This window comes from Limanda limanda, chromosome 7 (genome assembly GCF_963576545.1).
Source record: "Limanda limanda chromosome 7, fLimLim1.1, whole genome shotgun sequence".
In the NCBI taxonomy this organism is placed as follows: Eukaryota; Metazoa; Chordata; class Actinopteri; order Pleuronectiformes; family Pleuronectidae; genus Limanda; species Limanda limanda.
This window is the reverse complement of record NC_083642.1, coordinates 24,499,235-24,514,410: the sequence shown is the minus strand read 5'-3', so window position 1 is coordinate 24,514,410 and position 15,176 is coordinate 24,499,235. Positions and strand designations below refer to the sequence as shown.

Genomic DNA, 15,176 nt, shown 5'->3' with positions numbered 1-15,176 from the left:
ATCAAAAAAATTATTTTAAAAACGGCCTGTTGCAGCTCCATTTTAAAGAGGTTTATAGATATTGCTGAATCTAGAGGCAACATATTATAGTTAGTTAGTTGTGTTGGATTCAGGGGCTTTTATATCCCTGTCTTTTTAATATTTTATGTTAAATGTGTCCATGTGTGCAGATCTGCTTTGTGATCATCGCTTATAAATTTTGACATTTACTGCTCTTAATATACGATAGCTGTATATCTGTTTTATAACATTGTAAACTAAATGCCACATATCAATCTTGACTCATAGAAAATGTATGGGTATATTTTACTTTTTCATTTGACTGATTTAATAGTATTAATTAAAAACGAAATAAATTAATTAGAAGTAACCAGACTAAACTTTTAACACTGGTTATAAGACAAATCTGTTCCCTAGCCAAGTATGAACATTTCCTGTTGAAGACTATCGATTTATTTTATAGATTGTATCTGCCTGTTATAAATCTGGAGGCAGAGCTGGAGAAACCAAGCTGTGAACAAAGGCCAATAAGAATTCTTTGAGAAAGTCTGAGGCTGTGAGTGCATATTATTTTGTGAGATTTTCAGGGATCACAGCCACTGATCCTTAACACATCTATAGTACAGGATCCACGAGAGACATGAGACAAAACCATGGGGCACGGCAGTGCATGAAGGCACATTTGGGGAAAAACTAAAGAGTAAGTCAGGAATCAAAAGCCACTACACTTCATCTCGGATGATACTTAATGATACTCTGACGTCCTGATAGTTATGCTCCTTCACATTTCAGTGCAGCCTTGTGTCATTGCTTTGTATCTTACTCCTGAAATAGTCAGATCCTTTGTCATGATCCTCGAAAAATGATTAAAACCGATTTCAGTCCTTTACAGAGCTTTACAACCTTGGCCAACTATTTTGAGCAAAAAGTGTGTGCGCGCGTCTTGTTTGTGTGTTTCACTTTTGTTCAATAATGTGCCAATCCAAAGCAAGCCTCTGATGCACTTCTTCTTATCTAATTTATTGATGGCTCAGAGTTTGTCCTTAGGGACGCTGCATCACGTTGCTTGGTCATGGCTTAAATTAAATTTGACTTTCTCTTACTCCTCCATCAAATTACCTGAAGCCCATCGGTATCTGCCCACACATGGAGGATGTACAAGTCTGCAATCAATGTTCGCTTCTGTCTAAAGTGAAGAACTCAGATGCTGCCCGCAAATAGTGATTTTTGTTATTGATGTTTTAGATAGAAATGAATAAATAGAAGCACTGAGAGCAGTGAGACGACATATTTCCAGTTTAGTGCTCTTTCTCTTCACACACAAGAAAGCTGCAAATTCTTTTCACTTTTCCTTTTTCTGCTTTTACTCTTACGACAGTTGTCTGTTTTAGTTTAAAGTATTGTAACATTTAGGCATCTTTCATTTCCACTGTTCCTGTCATGTTGCTAACTTTTAAGAGTTGCTAAGAGTTGTAAAAGGTTATTGATGTTATACCATAATTGATTCTCTCAATAATCAACATAAGGAAGAACATTGAGTGGACAATGTTCTGTCAGTTGACTTGGCCCAGAGCCTGAAATCGGTATTCAGACCGCTAGGATCCACAGCAGCTTTGATATCGACTTGTTGAACAATGATCAAATCAATCATATTTGATTTCACTCTGACATTTTCTTCCTTAGGGAAAATATTTACACATGCTATTATGGTCAGTGCTGCTGTGCAGGAACGCGGTAAAATCACACCTTTCATGCTTACATTTTACAACCTCATAAATCATGTAGCTGTAGCCCCCAAACTCAATAATCCATAGCACAACATCTGAACATTATCTGAGCCACATTATATTCTAATGAAGTGAAGTAGAGTAAAGTTTGACTGCCACTAAACCAAAAAGAGGAACAAGAGTAGGTGGCTGGAACTGCTACACATTGTTGTTCCAAAGTGACTCTGAGACATTGGATTACCAGCTTTACCAGAGATAAGGACTAAAGCAAAACGTACAGTATATGGACATATACAGTTTGTGTTTTTACAACATGCTGATTTAGTTGCTTGGTGTTTAAACTGTGATTAGTTGAGGGGATTTTAGGGGTGAACAGTGTAGCTGGTCAGTGACCTATCTTCAGACCTAATAAAACAGAAAAAACAATATCATAAATCCATACTGCAAGGGTCTGCAAGCCCTGATGTTTATATTCCACTCGAAGCGAGGTCATTTACACCGTGTTTTTCATCTTTAAAGTCCAACAGAAGTGGCTAAGCTAGGGACGTTAGCATTTCCGATGGTGAGTGGTGGTGAGTAGATAATGAGTGAATTTTAATTTTTTTATGAACTATCCCTTCAAGCTCGGGTATAGCATGTCCATATTGACAAAACGTACATGTTATCTTGTCCATATCTGTAATTTCCACAGGTTTAAATCTTACACAACTCTGTCTATGCTGATGATCGATTTATTATTATAAAACAAAGATCCTGTCACACGTCTCTCTGCATTTCCATAAATCTGATGCTCTGACCCTTTGCACAGTCCCATTAAGTCCAGTCTTGACTGGGGGTTTAAACATATTCCAGGCATGTGTGACCTTAACCACACTGATGTTACCCTTGGAAAGATGCAAAGCGTTTACGTGCAGAAGGAAACCCTCTGTATTTGGACTGCAGCAGCTATGAAGAATTAAAATCCCTGAAGAGATTGTGGGCTGGAAGGGGGAAAAAAACAAAAAAGTTTTGACATTGGTCAGAAAAACGCTTCTGTATGACACTTTCCTTTGGCTTGAGATAAAAATAATGGCATTCATGAGATATTTTTCATCTCATTCACAATAGCTAGGAGTGAACTTCTCTCTGTTTCTTTGTGCAGCTCTCCTGTCATATAGACGACACTCTTTTGCACTAAACTATCATTTCCAGCTCCAAATGCTATCATTAAATTGATGTGATTTTAGTTGTAGAGTACTAAAAAAATCAGGGATGACATTAGATCACTAAAACTTTGGACTTTTAAGAGAAGAGACAATGAAAAAACTATGTAATCTTTCACCTCCTCCATGTTCTCATTGTACAACTCCTGAAGCTACACACAAGATTCATCTGGCTCTTTTATTCTTATCCACCATCTGAATTGCTATCAGGCTCCCATATGAAGCATCCCACTTCTCTTATGTAACATCACTCGATGGTGGAGTACTGACAGCTTTCATCCACATGCATTGGTGTTTTACTCCATTCGAATCAGACGGCCCCCCCACTTCCAGCTCTCCAGGAGTATTCGAAATGAAATACAATTACCGTGTGTATATTGAATCCATTGTGATTATTCTTTGCAATCTCTCATAGCGAAGTTAGTGAGTCATGTTTATTACATTTTAGACACTATGGGCTACTTCCTGTTCATTTATATAGTTTATATGCTGGAGGGCTCTGACTCATCAGCAGGTAGGAGTTCATGTTTTGTTAATGCACAGCCGGTGTGGTTTGTTCCTCATCTTCATCCAAAAATCTGCTTTTGAGCCTGCTGTGGTTTTAAGATGACTCATCTGGAAGATTACATTCTGATGCGCAGTGTATATCATATGATAAAGATGTTTTTGGCTTATATTTCCACTCTACAAATGTGGCAGTTTGTCTGTTGGGTTTACAGCAGGGCATGGGCATGAACAATTGAAAGAAAAGTGAATCTAAAGAAAATTCTTATTCCATTTCTAAAAGCAGGTTGATTATGATTCAATATAAACTTGCAGAGGTGAATAAGGGCAAGGTCTGAGTCACGGCATAAAAATAAAGGTCACTGGTCACTGATTACGTTCAAGGACTCCTAATGAGATTTGAGGAAAGAGTGAGCAGCCCCTGTAGATCCAGACGTTCATGGTCATCCCACACTCAACACATTTTATATGTACATCTACTAAAAATGTTTTAGAAAATGTATCAGTTTAAGTCAGATAAGAGTGCATTGCATTTGAACAAGGCAGTCATCATTTTTTGAGGTTTTAGTACAAAATTGTATCTGAAACCAGCTTTTCCAGTGCTTCCAACAAAATTATATGGCAGTTACGTGGGTACACATGGCCTTGCAAAAAGGTCACAGACTGAAGAGTGCTAGATGAGTTCTTACTTGAGAGAAAGAACTGCATTGATGCCACAATTGCAGCTGAAACCTTGAGCTCTGAGAGTCTTAATGGACAGTAAAGAGGTAGCACAACAGCTTGAGAAACCACGCTATTGTGCTAAAATGTGTTTAGCACAACAGTGTTTTCTGAGGCTTTTCTTAAACACAATCTAAAGTGCATAGATTGAAAAATACTTTATATTTTCTTATGATGGTAAATAAATGAATACATAGTAGGGAAATTATGTCAGCAAGATGTCACTGTAATATCCACATTATGAAATGATTTATTCCACTAAAAAGTTACTAAGGGTATTCATAGCCCCGCCAATGATTCTTATTATTCCCATGTGGAATAAAACACACAACATCAGCAACTCGATTTTTATAACCCAGGGGGAATTTATGCCATCTGAGTTAATACTGATGAGGTGCTCTTTGCCATTCCAGTGTAGCCTTGGGAATTAGGCTCATAAGAAAGCTGGATTTTCCCAGAAAACCCCGGCCCGGTGCTGTGTTTTTCCCTATATTGGCTCCCAGCTGAGCAGCTTTGTCATGGCTGCTCCCCTGAGGTTCAAGAATCAGTCTCCAAAGGTTCTGGGCTCTCTTGGTTAATCCCTCTCTTGGCAGCAGATCGATAGATTAGCAGGGATGTGTGACCAACCTGCCTCACCTAAACTGCTGTGTGAGAGGTGTATCTGTGGGGGATTTCTAACAGCCAAGCCCTTAAAACCTGGCTCCTCTTCTCCGGCTGAAATCTGCTACTGCCTGACTGTGTTAGACTCGGATTTACGCTCTGCATTTATTTTCCAAACAATCAGCTCCCCAGTTAATCTCCTTTGTGCTCTTTTCTCCCATGCATCCCCCCCCTTTCTTAATTTATATACGTTTTCTCAGTTGTTCTTCCCCAACTAATCGTCATTGTCGTCTCTAATGTTCCATCTTTTCATCCTCCCTATTCTCCTCAAGCCCCACATTGAACTACGTTCTTACTACCCGTCCACATCTCTGTTTCACCTCACATCGAGCAGCTTGTGCCCTCAGCCTGTAACCAAACCCGTGGCATCCTGACCATGCCTGCCTTCTCTCTCATTATATTTTCCTGCCGTGCAAATCCAGGAGGCAGGCAGCAAGAAATCCCTAGTCGACAAAGCCTCCACACAGGTGACTGTAGCTGTCAGCTCACTTGTCTGACTCATATGAGTCCAAAAGTACACTCTGACGTTTTCAATTACACTGAACACTGATGGGTCAGACATATAAATATGGTTGGGATTCAGATGTCTTAAAGTCTACTTGCACATAACACCCTGTTTGTGTTGAAAAGCTTAATTTAGAGGTAGTTTGCAATGAAATCTTAATAAAAATACAACAGTTGTTGCCTCTGCTGCTGGCCTTAGTTTTGATTATCACATTTTCTCCACTAAGCTTACCAATGACTTACTTGACGAATAGTATCTCTCATACGCACTTGGCATGCAGAGGCAGTATACCAAAGTATACAGAAGAGATCACTTGGGGAGCTTTGGCTCAGACAGTATAGACTCCTGTGGATACTGTTCCTGTTGCAGTTAGACTGGGATGAGACTCACTAGCTCCAGTTTTGTTTCACAGTTGGACTAGAATTAATGGTAATCAGAAATAGAGATTGATTAGGGATCAGCTGTCAGCCTGTAGTGCCCACTCTAAACCAAGTTGTGTGGAATGAGCTGTTTGCTAGGCCTGCGGTGATGCTGGTTGCAGCTTCCTTACTGAAGCTGTTAAAGTCACCTGCAGTACTTGAGCCTCCAGAAGTAAAGAAAGAAAAAGTGCTGGACTCAGTATAAGTACCCTGAACTCGAGAATTAGTTGTCATTGCTGTGAACAAGCTGTTGTCGTGATTGACAATATCACATATGTCCCAGTGGAAGCTGCTACAAAGCACTGGTCACCTGTTTATCAGTATTTAATGTATCACATTTCTGAATCCCACAAAATTCAATAGGCACTTCCTTGGGCCCTAACAACATCCATACCAAGTGGGAAGCCGATAAAATGAATGGTTCTCAAAATAGGTGTTCCAAAATACAGACAGAGAGATTTCTGGAATCAGTAGACGAGTTGAAAGGATAACTAGGGCTACGTTGTAGCACTTGCGGGCCCGAGCACCTGCACGTTGAAGTCTGTTGCGGTCGGGGGAGAGAGCGATCAATGACCAAGCGGATGTCTCTGCTTTGGATGCGTTTTCCTCTCTGTGGCAAGGATAAACACTTCACTTCCTGTAGCCACCAGGGGGCGCTGTGATTTAAAGTCATGATTTCTGTGTAGATATCATCAGGCTGGGACTCTAGTCTTACATGTCTAGTTTGGACTCAATTGGACAATAAACGCTTCACTTCCTGTAGGCACCAGGGGGCGCTGTGATTTAAAGTCATGATTTCTGTGTAGATGTCATCAGGCTGGGACTCTAGTCTTACATGTCTAGTTTGGACTCAATTGGACAATATATGTCAGAGATACAGAACCTCGTGTTTTGATGGCGTTTAATCAAACTTCGACGCCACGGTCACACGGCCTTAAAACCATATGAAGATCTTCAGGGGGGGGGGCTGTTGATACACACATGTAGTTTGAGTGAGATAGAACCATGAACACTGAAGTTACAGCATTTCGTGTTTCACGGCGAGTTGATGAACTTTGACGCAACGCCACGGTCACACGGTGTGACAAAAAAACAATCCCTAAATCATTTTTTATCTCCATCTTGTTGTGATGACACTCATCTGAATTTAAAGATGAACTGATGAAAGCCCTGGGACAAGTATGTCAAAGTAAAAATGTGGAATATGGTCAAAATGGCCACTAAATCCAAAATGGCGGACTTCCTGTTTGGTCTAACATATCAATCCAAGAGACTTATTTGTTTGTTATGAAAAGACACATGCCATAATCAATTTTTGTACATGTCAGACAATCGTAGTGCCAGGGCTGCCCTTTAGGGGGCGCTAGTCAGTTTTTTTGCCACGCCCATTTCTTAAAACCATATGAATATCTTAAGGGGGGGGATGTTAACACACACATGTAGTTTGAGTGAGATGGAACCATGAACACTGAAGTTACAGCAATTTCGTGTTTCACGGCGAGCTGATGAACTTTGATGCCACGCCATTACTATGGCGTTTGACGAAAAGTCACAGTATTCTTATTTCTTCATTATCAATGTCTTGAGACCCATTTGATACAGTTTGACATGGTTGAGGTCAGTGGATGAGGAGGAACACATCCAAGTGTAAGACATGCAAAAAAAAAGACATTTCCTGTTGCCACCAGGGGGCGCTATGATATTAAGTCATGATTTCAGTGCAGATGTCTTCAGGTCGTGACTCTTGTCTTATGTGTGTAGTTTGGAATCGATTGGAACAAATATGTCTGAGATACAGAACCTCGTGTTTTGATGGCGTTTAATCAAACTTTGACGCCACGCCACGGTCACACGGTGTGGCGAAAAGTTGATTTTTTAAGTCAACTTTTTTCTCCATCTTGTTGTGATGACACTCATCTGAATTTGAAGTTGATCTGATGAAAGCCCTGGGACAAGTACATTAAAGTAAAAATCGCCAAAAATGGCCAAAATGGCCACTAAATCCAAAATGGCGGGCTTCCTGTTGCGTTTTTCATAATGCCCCTTGAGACTTTTTTGCAGGATTAGTCACGATACACCTCTTGACCGATTTTGGTGAAAATCAGTTATGTGGAAACCTAGGGGCTGGGTGGAAACCTAGGGGTTGTGTTCCAGGGGGCGCTGTTGAGCCATTTTGCCACGCCCATTTCCAAATACTCCAGAATACGTAAATTTTCACCACTTACTAACTTACTGCAAAGTTTCATAACTTTTTGAGCACGTTAAAGCCCTCAAAAAGCCCATCCTTTTGTGTGAAAAATAATAATAACTAGGGCTACGTTGTAGCACTTGCGGGCCCGAGCACCTGCACGTTGAAGCCTGTTGCGGTCGGGGGAGAGAGCGGTCGATGACCAAGCGCACGTCTCCGCGTTGGATGCGTTTTCCTCTCTGTGGCTAGGATAAAAGCTTCACTTCCTGTAGCCACCAGGGGGCGCTGTGATTTAAAGTCATGATTTCTGTGTAGATGTCATCAGGCTGGGACTCTAGTCTTACATGTCTAGTTTGGACTCAATTGGACAATAAACGCTTCACTTCCTGTAGCCACCAGGGGGCGCTGTGATTTAAAGTCATGATTTCTGTGTAGATGTCATCAGGCTGGGACTCTAGTCTTACATGTCTAGTTTGGACTCAATTGGACAATAAACGCTTCACTTCCTGTAGCCACCAGGGGGCGCTGTGATTTAAAGTCATGATTTCTGTGTAGATGTCATCAGGCCGGGACTCTAGTCTTACATGTCTAGTTTGGACTCAATTGGACAATAAACGCTTCACTTCCTGTATCCACCAGGGGGCGCTGTGATTTAAAGTCATGATTTCTGTGTAGATGTCATCAGGCCGGGACTCTAGTCTTACATGTCTAGTTTGGACTCAATTGGACAATAAACGCTTCACTTCCTGTAGCCACCAGGGGGCGCTGTGATGTAAAGTCATGATTTCTGTGTAGATGTCATAAGGCTGGGACTCTAGTCTTACATGTCTAGTTTGGACTCAATTCGACAATAAACGCTTCACTTCCTGTAGCCACCAGGGGGCGCTGTGATTTAAAGTCATGATTTCTGTGTAGATGTCATCAGGACGGGACTCTAGTCTTACATGTCTAGTTTGGACTCAATTTGACAATAAACGCTTCACTTCCTGTAGCCACCAGGGGGCGCTGTGATTTAAAGTCATGATTTCTGTGTAGATGTCATCAGGACGGGACTCTAGTTTTACATGTCTAGTTTGGACTCGATTGGACAATATATGTCCGAGATACAGAACCTTGTGTTTTGATGGCGTTTAATCAAACTTCAACGCCACGGTCACACGGCCTAAAAAAACAATATGAATATCTTCAGAGGGGGGCTGTTGATACACACATCTAGTTTGAGTGAGATAGAACCATGAACATGGAAGTTACAGCATTTCGTGTTTCTCGGCGAGTTGATGAACTTTGACGCAACGCCACGGTCACACCGTGTGACGAAAAACAATCCCTTAATCTTTTTTTATCTCCATCTTGTTGTGATGACACTCATCTATATTTGAAGTTGATCTGATGAAAGCCCTGGGACAAGTATGTCAAAGTAAAAATGTGGAATATGGTCAAAATGGCCACTGAATCCAAAATGGCGGGCTTCCTGTTTGGTCTAACATATCGATCCAAGAGACTTATTTGTTTGTTATGAAAAGACACATGCCATACTCAAATTTTGTACATGTCGGCCAATCGTAGTGCTGGGGCCAACCTTTAGGGGGCGCTAGTCAGTTTTTTTGCCACGCCCATTTCTTAAAACCATATGAATATCTTCAGGGGGGGCTGTTGATACACACATGTAGTTTGAGTGAGATGGAACCATGAACATGGAAGTTACAGCAATTTCGTGTTTCACGGCGAGCTGATGAACTTTGATGCCTCGCCATTAATACTGTGTTTGACGAAAAGTCACAGTAATCTTATATCTTCATTATCAATGTCTTGAGACCCATTTGATAGAGTTTGACATGGTTGAGGTCAGTGGATGAGGAGAAATACATCCAAGTGTAAGACATGCAAAAAAAAATACATTTCCTGTAGCCACCAGGGGGCGCTGTGATATTAAGTCATGATTTCAGTGCAGATGTCATCAAGCCGGGACTCTTGTCTTATGTGTGTAGTTTGGATTTGATTGGATCATGTATGTGCGAGATACAGAAGCTCGTGTTTTGATGGCGTTTAATCAAACTTTGACGCCACGCCAAGGTCACACGGTGTGACGAAAAGTTGATTTTTTAAGTCAACTTTTTTCTCCATCTTGTTGTGATGACACTCATCTAAATTAAAAGTTGATTTGATGAAAGCCCTGGGACAAGTACGTCAAAGCAAAAATGGCCAAAATGGCCAAAATGGCCACTAAATCCAAAATGGTGGGCTTCCTGTTGTGTTTTTCATAATGCCCTTTGTGACTTTTTTTCATGATTTGTCACGATACACATCTTGCCCGATTTTGGTGAAAATCGGTTATGTGGAAACCTAGGGGCTGGGTTCCAGGGGGCGCTGTTGAGCCATTTTGCCACGCCCATTTCAAATTACTCCAGAATACGTAAATTTTCACTACTCTCTAATTATCTGCAAAGTTTGGTAAGAAGTTCAGCATGTTAAAGCCCTCAAAAAGCCAATTCACTTTAGTCACAATAATAATAATAATAATAAGAATAATCCTTACAATTTCAATAGGGCCTCTCACCATTCGGTGCTCGGGCCCTAATAATAATCATTACAATTTCAATAGGGCCTCTCACCATTCGGTGCTCGGGCCCTAATGAAGCATAAATTGCTTTGCTTCAGTTTAAACCCACTTATCATGTCAGCACACCCTGCACCTTTGTGGTATAAAGGAAGAAAAGGCAAGAATCCAGCACACTGTCCATCACTTCATCATAAATAAAGTGAGGATGTGTGACTTCTGACTTTTGTTGTGCAGTGATCACCAAGACTTTCTGGTGTGCAAGAACTGTTTAGAAATTATGGCCTGAAATACAATATTTAAAAATATAAAATTAGAAATGCTAATCCAGGTATTCAAATGCAATACATACAGGTTTTACCAAGCAGACACAATGTAGCAGTTACTAAGTGGATCTTTGGCATATTTTCAGTATAGATTAGTTAGGTCATTTGATACTAATCAAGAAGTAGGTTATTGGTTTTGCCAAAGATGTCAGGCTGCACATTACAGCGACAATGCTTTGAAAGAGGTGACAGAGAGAAAAGAGGAGTGCAGTAGAAATCAGGTTTCTAGGCAGCAGGCAGATCAAAAAGGGAATCATTACTGAAATATCTCACACCCAGGTCACATATAGTTCTAATATCTTTTTGTTAAAATTGGAAGTAGTTTGTGCACATATGAACTAGAGGTGAGGTGTCATCAAATCATACACAAGCATTTGTCTATTTTATGGAGAGTGTGAACATCAAGAGTTGGCATGGGAACAAATTTAGTGGTGAATTCAAAAAGAAAAAAAAAAATCTTTTATTTGAGCCACCACACATAAAAAATATCTGTGCCTCTGTCCCTGTTTGCTGGATCTCCACCTTGTTTCCCTGCCACTGCAGCACCTGCCTCACTGTGCCGTCTTTACCGCGCTGTGGGTCCACTTGAGAACTTGATGTGATTTGTGCTCAGATCCTGATTCATTCCCGTTCAAACCCACCTGGGTCCCCATTCTGCAGCCAAGTCACTGTCAGGAGTTGCAGTCGGGAGTCATGTTTGGAATGACAAGGAATTGCTTTGCGGCTTGGTCGCTCCATCGCTGAGCAGATAGGCTCTTTTCTTTCCCAGTCACTTTCCATAAAGCAGGCAATCAGTCAGCTTCATCGGACATGGCCCACACTGATGTAACCTCAATGTGTATTAGTCGGGCCCAGTGTCAGGCTGATGCGATGTTACTCTGCAACCTTGGGGGAAACAACAAAGTCCTATATGAGTTTGATATCAGATAAAGACAGTCTCTTGAACATCATTATTTCCGTTGTTAGGGCAGAGGGAGTATTGCGGTACGACTTTACAAACAGTTTAAATCCCTGTTGTTTACTTGACAGGGTTTTTTTCTGTAATTTAATTGGAGTCTAGAACATTATTCACAAACTAATTAACTTATCATACTCAGATGAACAAAAAGCTTTTGAGAGGCATTGTGTGCTTTCCATATTATCTGACGTAAAAAATATTGCTTATATCTAAAGACACAATGTCCCAACGGTTCCTTGGCTGTTGTCCTGTCTCTTATCTCCTCTCTGGTAATTGCTCATTAGGAGGCAAAATGTGGATTTAATCGTTTGCCAGTCCAGAGAGTCTGAAGTTCATTAGAGCTAATGTCCAAACTTCACAGACGCTGATGGGACCCGTCTAGACACAAACAGCCACTCTTGGCCAATTAGAAAGACATTTCAAAGAGCTTTTAGTTAGTGTTGTTTGTTTGCTTGTGCATATACGTACTGTATGTGTGTTTGATTCTAACGTGACAACATGATAACTGTGTGGGCTATAATTGGGCTGCCTCTGCGTTTATGTGTATTAATGCGGTTGTACTCCATTTCTTCTCAGAAGACAAATGCTAATATTTAATGACCAAACCACAATAGGACAGAAACTGGACTAGTTATGGGCCACTTAATGTAACTGTGGCCTTCTTGAAATTTAAGAATACCGAGAGTGTTGCTGGGCAGAAAGCTTCTGAAACTTGTAATGCTAATTCATAGTATGTGATATGTCCTTAATGCAGGCCTCGTGGCTAGTTTGGCACGCCCCTTACAAACCAAAAATTAGCATAACATGTCTCCTTTAAAGAAAACCAAACTTTTTGATAGATTTACGTTGATCTTAATCAGTCTTGGTGATATAATTGTAGTAATACCTGAATGCAAATTGTCCCGAATGAGGCGACACATCTGGTCTTTAATCACCCTGAAAGGACACATTTCTCTTCAGACTCCTGGGTCTGCACCGATCTACTTACACTTCTCTAATGAACTTGTCTGAAATTGTCATCCTTGCACATGGCAATCACAGCCCAGACTCTTCTAATGTGTGGCTCCCTGATGGCACAACAAGCTGCCAAATGCTCCCAGAGGGGCATCCCTCTCTCTCTCCTTAAGAACCTCTCAAAGACTCATCCCCTCTGAGAGCACTGCCACTCTTAGCACCTCTGACACCCTAACAAGTCTAACTAGTATTTATTTCAGGGGTCTTCTTTTCTTAACTACCGGCTATTTGTCTAATTGGACAGATTTAGCACTGCTCTGGATATGCATTTATAAATATGGTGGGCAAACTGACATTACCATTCAAATAACTATGCTGCCAGCCTGAACTACACAAGTGTTTCAAATCCAATGCTAGTTTTAGCAGTAGAGCATTTGCTTTGCATTTGCTTTTCAAAAGTGGTGCAAATGCTATGGATTAGAATCAAAGTTGGATAGGTTTATGTGAAGGGAAACTAACACTGTCGTTAGGAAATGGGAATGTGTGAAAGTTTGGTTATTCATATACAACTTAATCCAAAGACCTCTTTTGCTCCTGACAGGGATCATTATTACCACCCGCTGTTTGGGGCTTTGTCACTTGAACCTAAACATGTTGTTCTAGGACACATGTTGATATTACTAATGTTGTTAATCTTGGACCCAGACTATATGTTTCATATGGTCTGTATAATTATGCCACCATTACAGCAATTCAGCCTTTTTGTAATTATATATATTCGTATGGGAGAGATCTGGCTGGAGGGAGAAAATGTAGACATTGATTACATCCTGTTATAGTCATACCTGAAATGAGGAAATGACCCAATATTATAGCATCTGATTTGTATTTCCTAAAGTTAATCTGTACTTTTGTTTTGCTTATTCAAGGTGAATACGCTCATTATTGTATTGATTACTATTAAATAACATTAAATCCCTTAACTGTCCTGAGTTTCTTTTTCAAAGCCGTGTTGTAATAGGGTTGTATCAAGGATTTACTAGCTTTGCTTCAAGCTGTTCTCAATCTAATGAAAATGGATGCTGCTCATGTTGGTTCTTCTCCCTGACCCTTTGAATATTTGTCCCGTGCTACAGGTACCCACATGTTAAACCTTTTTCTCTCTTATTTTCTTCACGCTTCCCCTTCGGCTTCTTCTCCACCCCGTTGCCTCTCAGTGGTCGTACTGTATTTGCAGGCGGTGGGAAACAAAGAGTGGAGGGAGGTGAGTGAAAAAACTTTTTCTTCTCCGGTATTAATATCCCACATTCTTTCTACCTGTGTGTGTGTGTTTTATTAACTGAGTATCAACTTCAGGATAGTTTTTCTTGATGCTAGTGACTTTCAGGACTAAGGGAGGGAGGTTATTAAGAGGAAGTCTAGAAGCAACTCGCTGCAAACCCTCGAGAACACCGTTGTAGAAAATTGAAAGTGTCAGCCTCCGCTTGACCTCACAAGTGCAACCACCCTCTGAAATAGACTCTGAAAAATATAACCATATAAGTGACCCCGGCTGATGAATTAACAATAGAGGTTAAAGAATGAATAAATAAAAAAGGATCTCGTTATATTAGGTTTCTGATGTTGGACAAAAGAAATTCACATTCACACTTGGGGAGGAAGAAAAAAAATGGAGATTCCTTTTCCGTTTCGTTAAATATGCACCATCTGCTCCCCCAGACTTCTCGCTGTCGCACCCTCTGTCACTCCCTTTAAAGGCAGGGTCATGTGACCTTCCATTCATTACTGCCTCTTTGAAATTCTTCCCCCTTTTATTTTTTTCTACTCAGTACCTCTCACTGGCACACAGACACATTTCAATGTCGTCTTTTAGCCCTATATTCCTTTATTGACTGTAATTTGCCTGGGGTGTCATGTCTTTGGTTGGTGTATTTACCCATTTGCAAATTCAAAGTCAACACTGATGTGTCGGTGAGGGCTTTGCCGCGGCTGATCCCCCCGCTTCAAGACACCTCACACCTTTTCATGCCATGTGACAGGGTTTAATCAAAAACACGGCTTGAATTGCGCTGCAATCAGCAGAGCAAACATCTCACTGCCAGCCGCACACAGTGACACCATGAGCACATACTGAATGTGGACCTTACATATCCTTTGTAATGCTTTTGACACCATGTTTTTTACTCCATGTTATTCACTGCAATTATTTCTTTGAGGTAGAAGTAATTAATTTGTATCCCTTTAAGCACGAAATAATCATTCTGTAAGAGCAGAAATTGTTTTTTCTTCAAATTAGTCCTCAGCAAGTCCAAGAGTTTTTCTTTTATAATGGTTTGTGTAAGCTGGTAATTCTTTTTAGCCATTTTGTGTTCTACTTGCATCATGCTGTGCACTAAATTGCTTTCTGATCACAAGTGCTATTATTTCCCCCAGCCACTGGATACGATCCACCAGTT

The 15,176-nt window shown here is 40.7% G+C and overlaps 1 protein-coding gene across 2 annotated transcripts in view; it reads left to right on the top strand.

Moving 5' to 3' along the window:
• LOC133005777 (copine-9-like) overlaps positions 1 to 15,176 on the top strand; it is a 91,106-nt gene that overhangs the window by 21,366 nt on the left and 54,564 nt on the right. For both annotated transcript variants that reach the window (XM_061075559.1, XM_061075558.1), the window contains exon 4: positions 13,938 to 13,984. In XM_061075559.1, the coding sequence (XP_060931542.1) occupies positions 13,938 to 13,984 (47 nt within the window). The remainder of the gene's footprint in view (positions 1 to 13,937; positions 13,985 to 15,176) is intronic.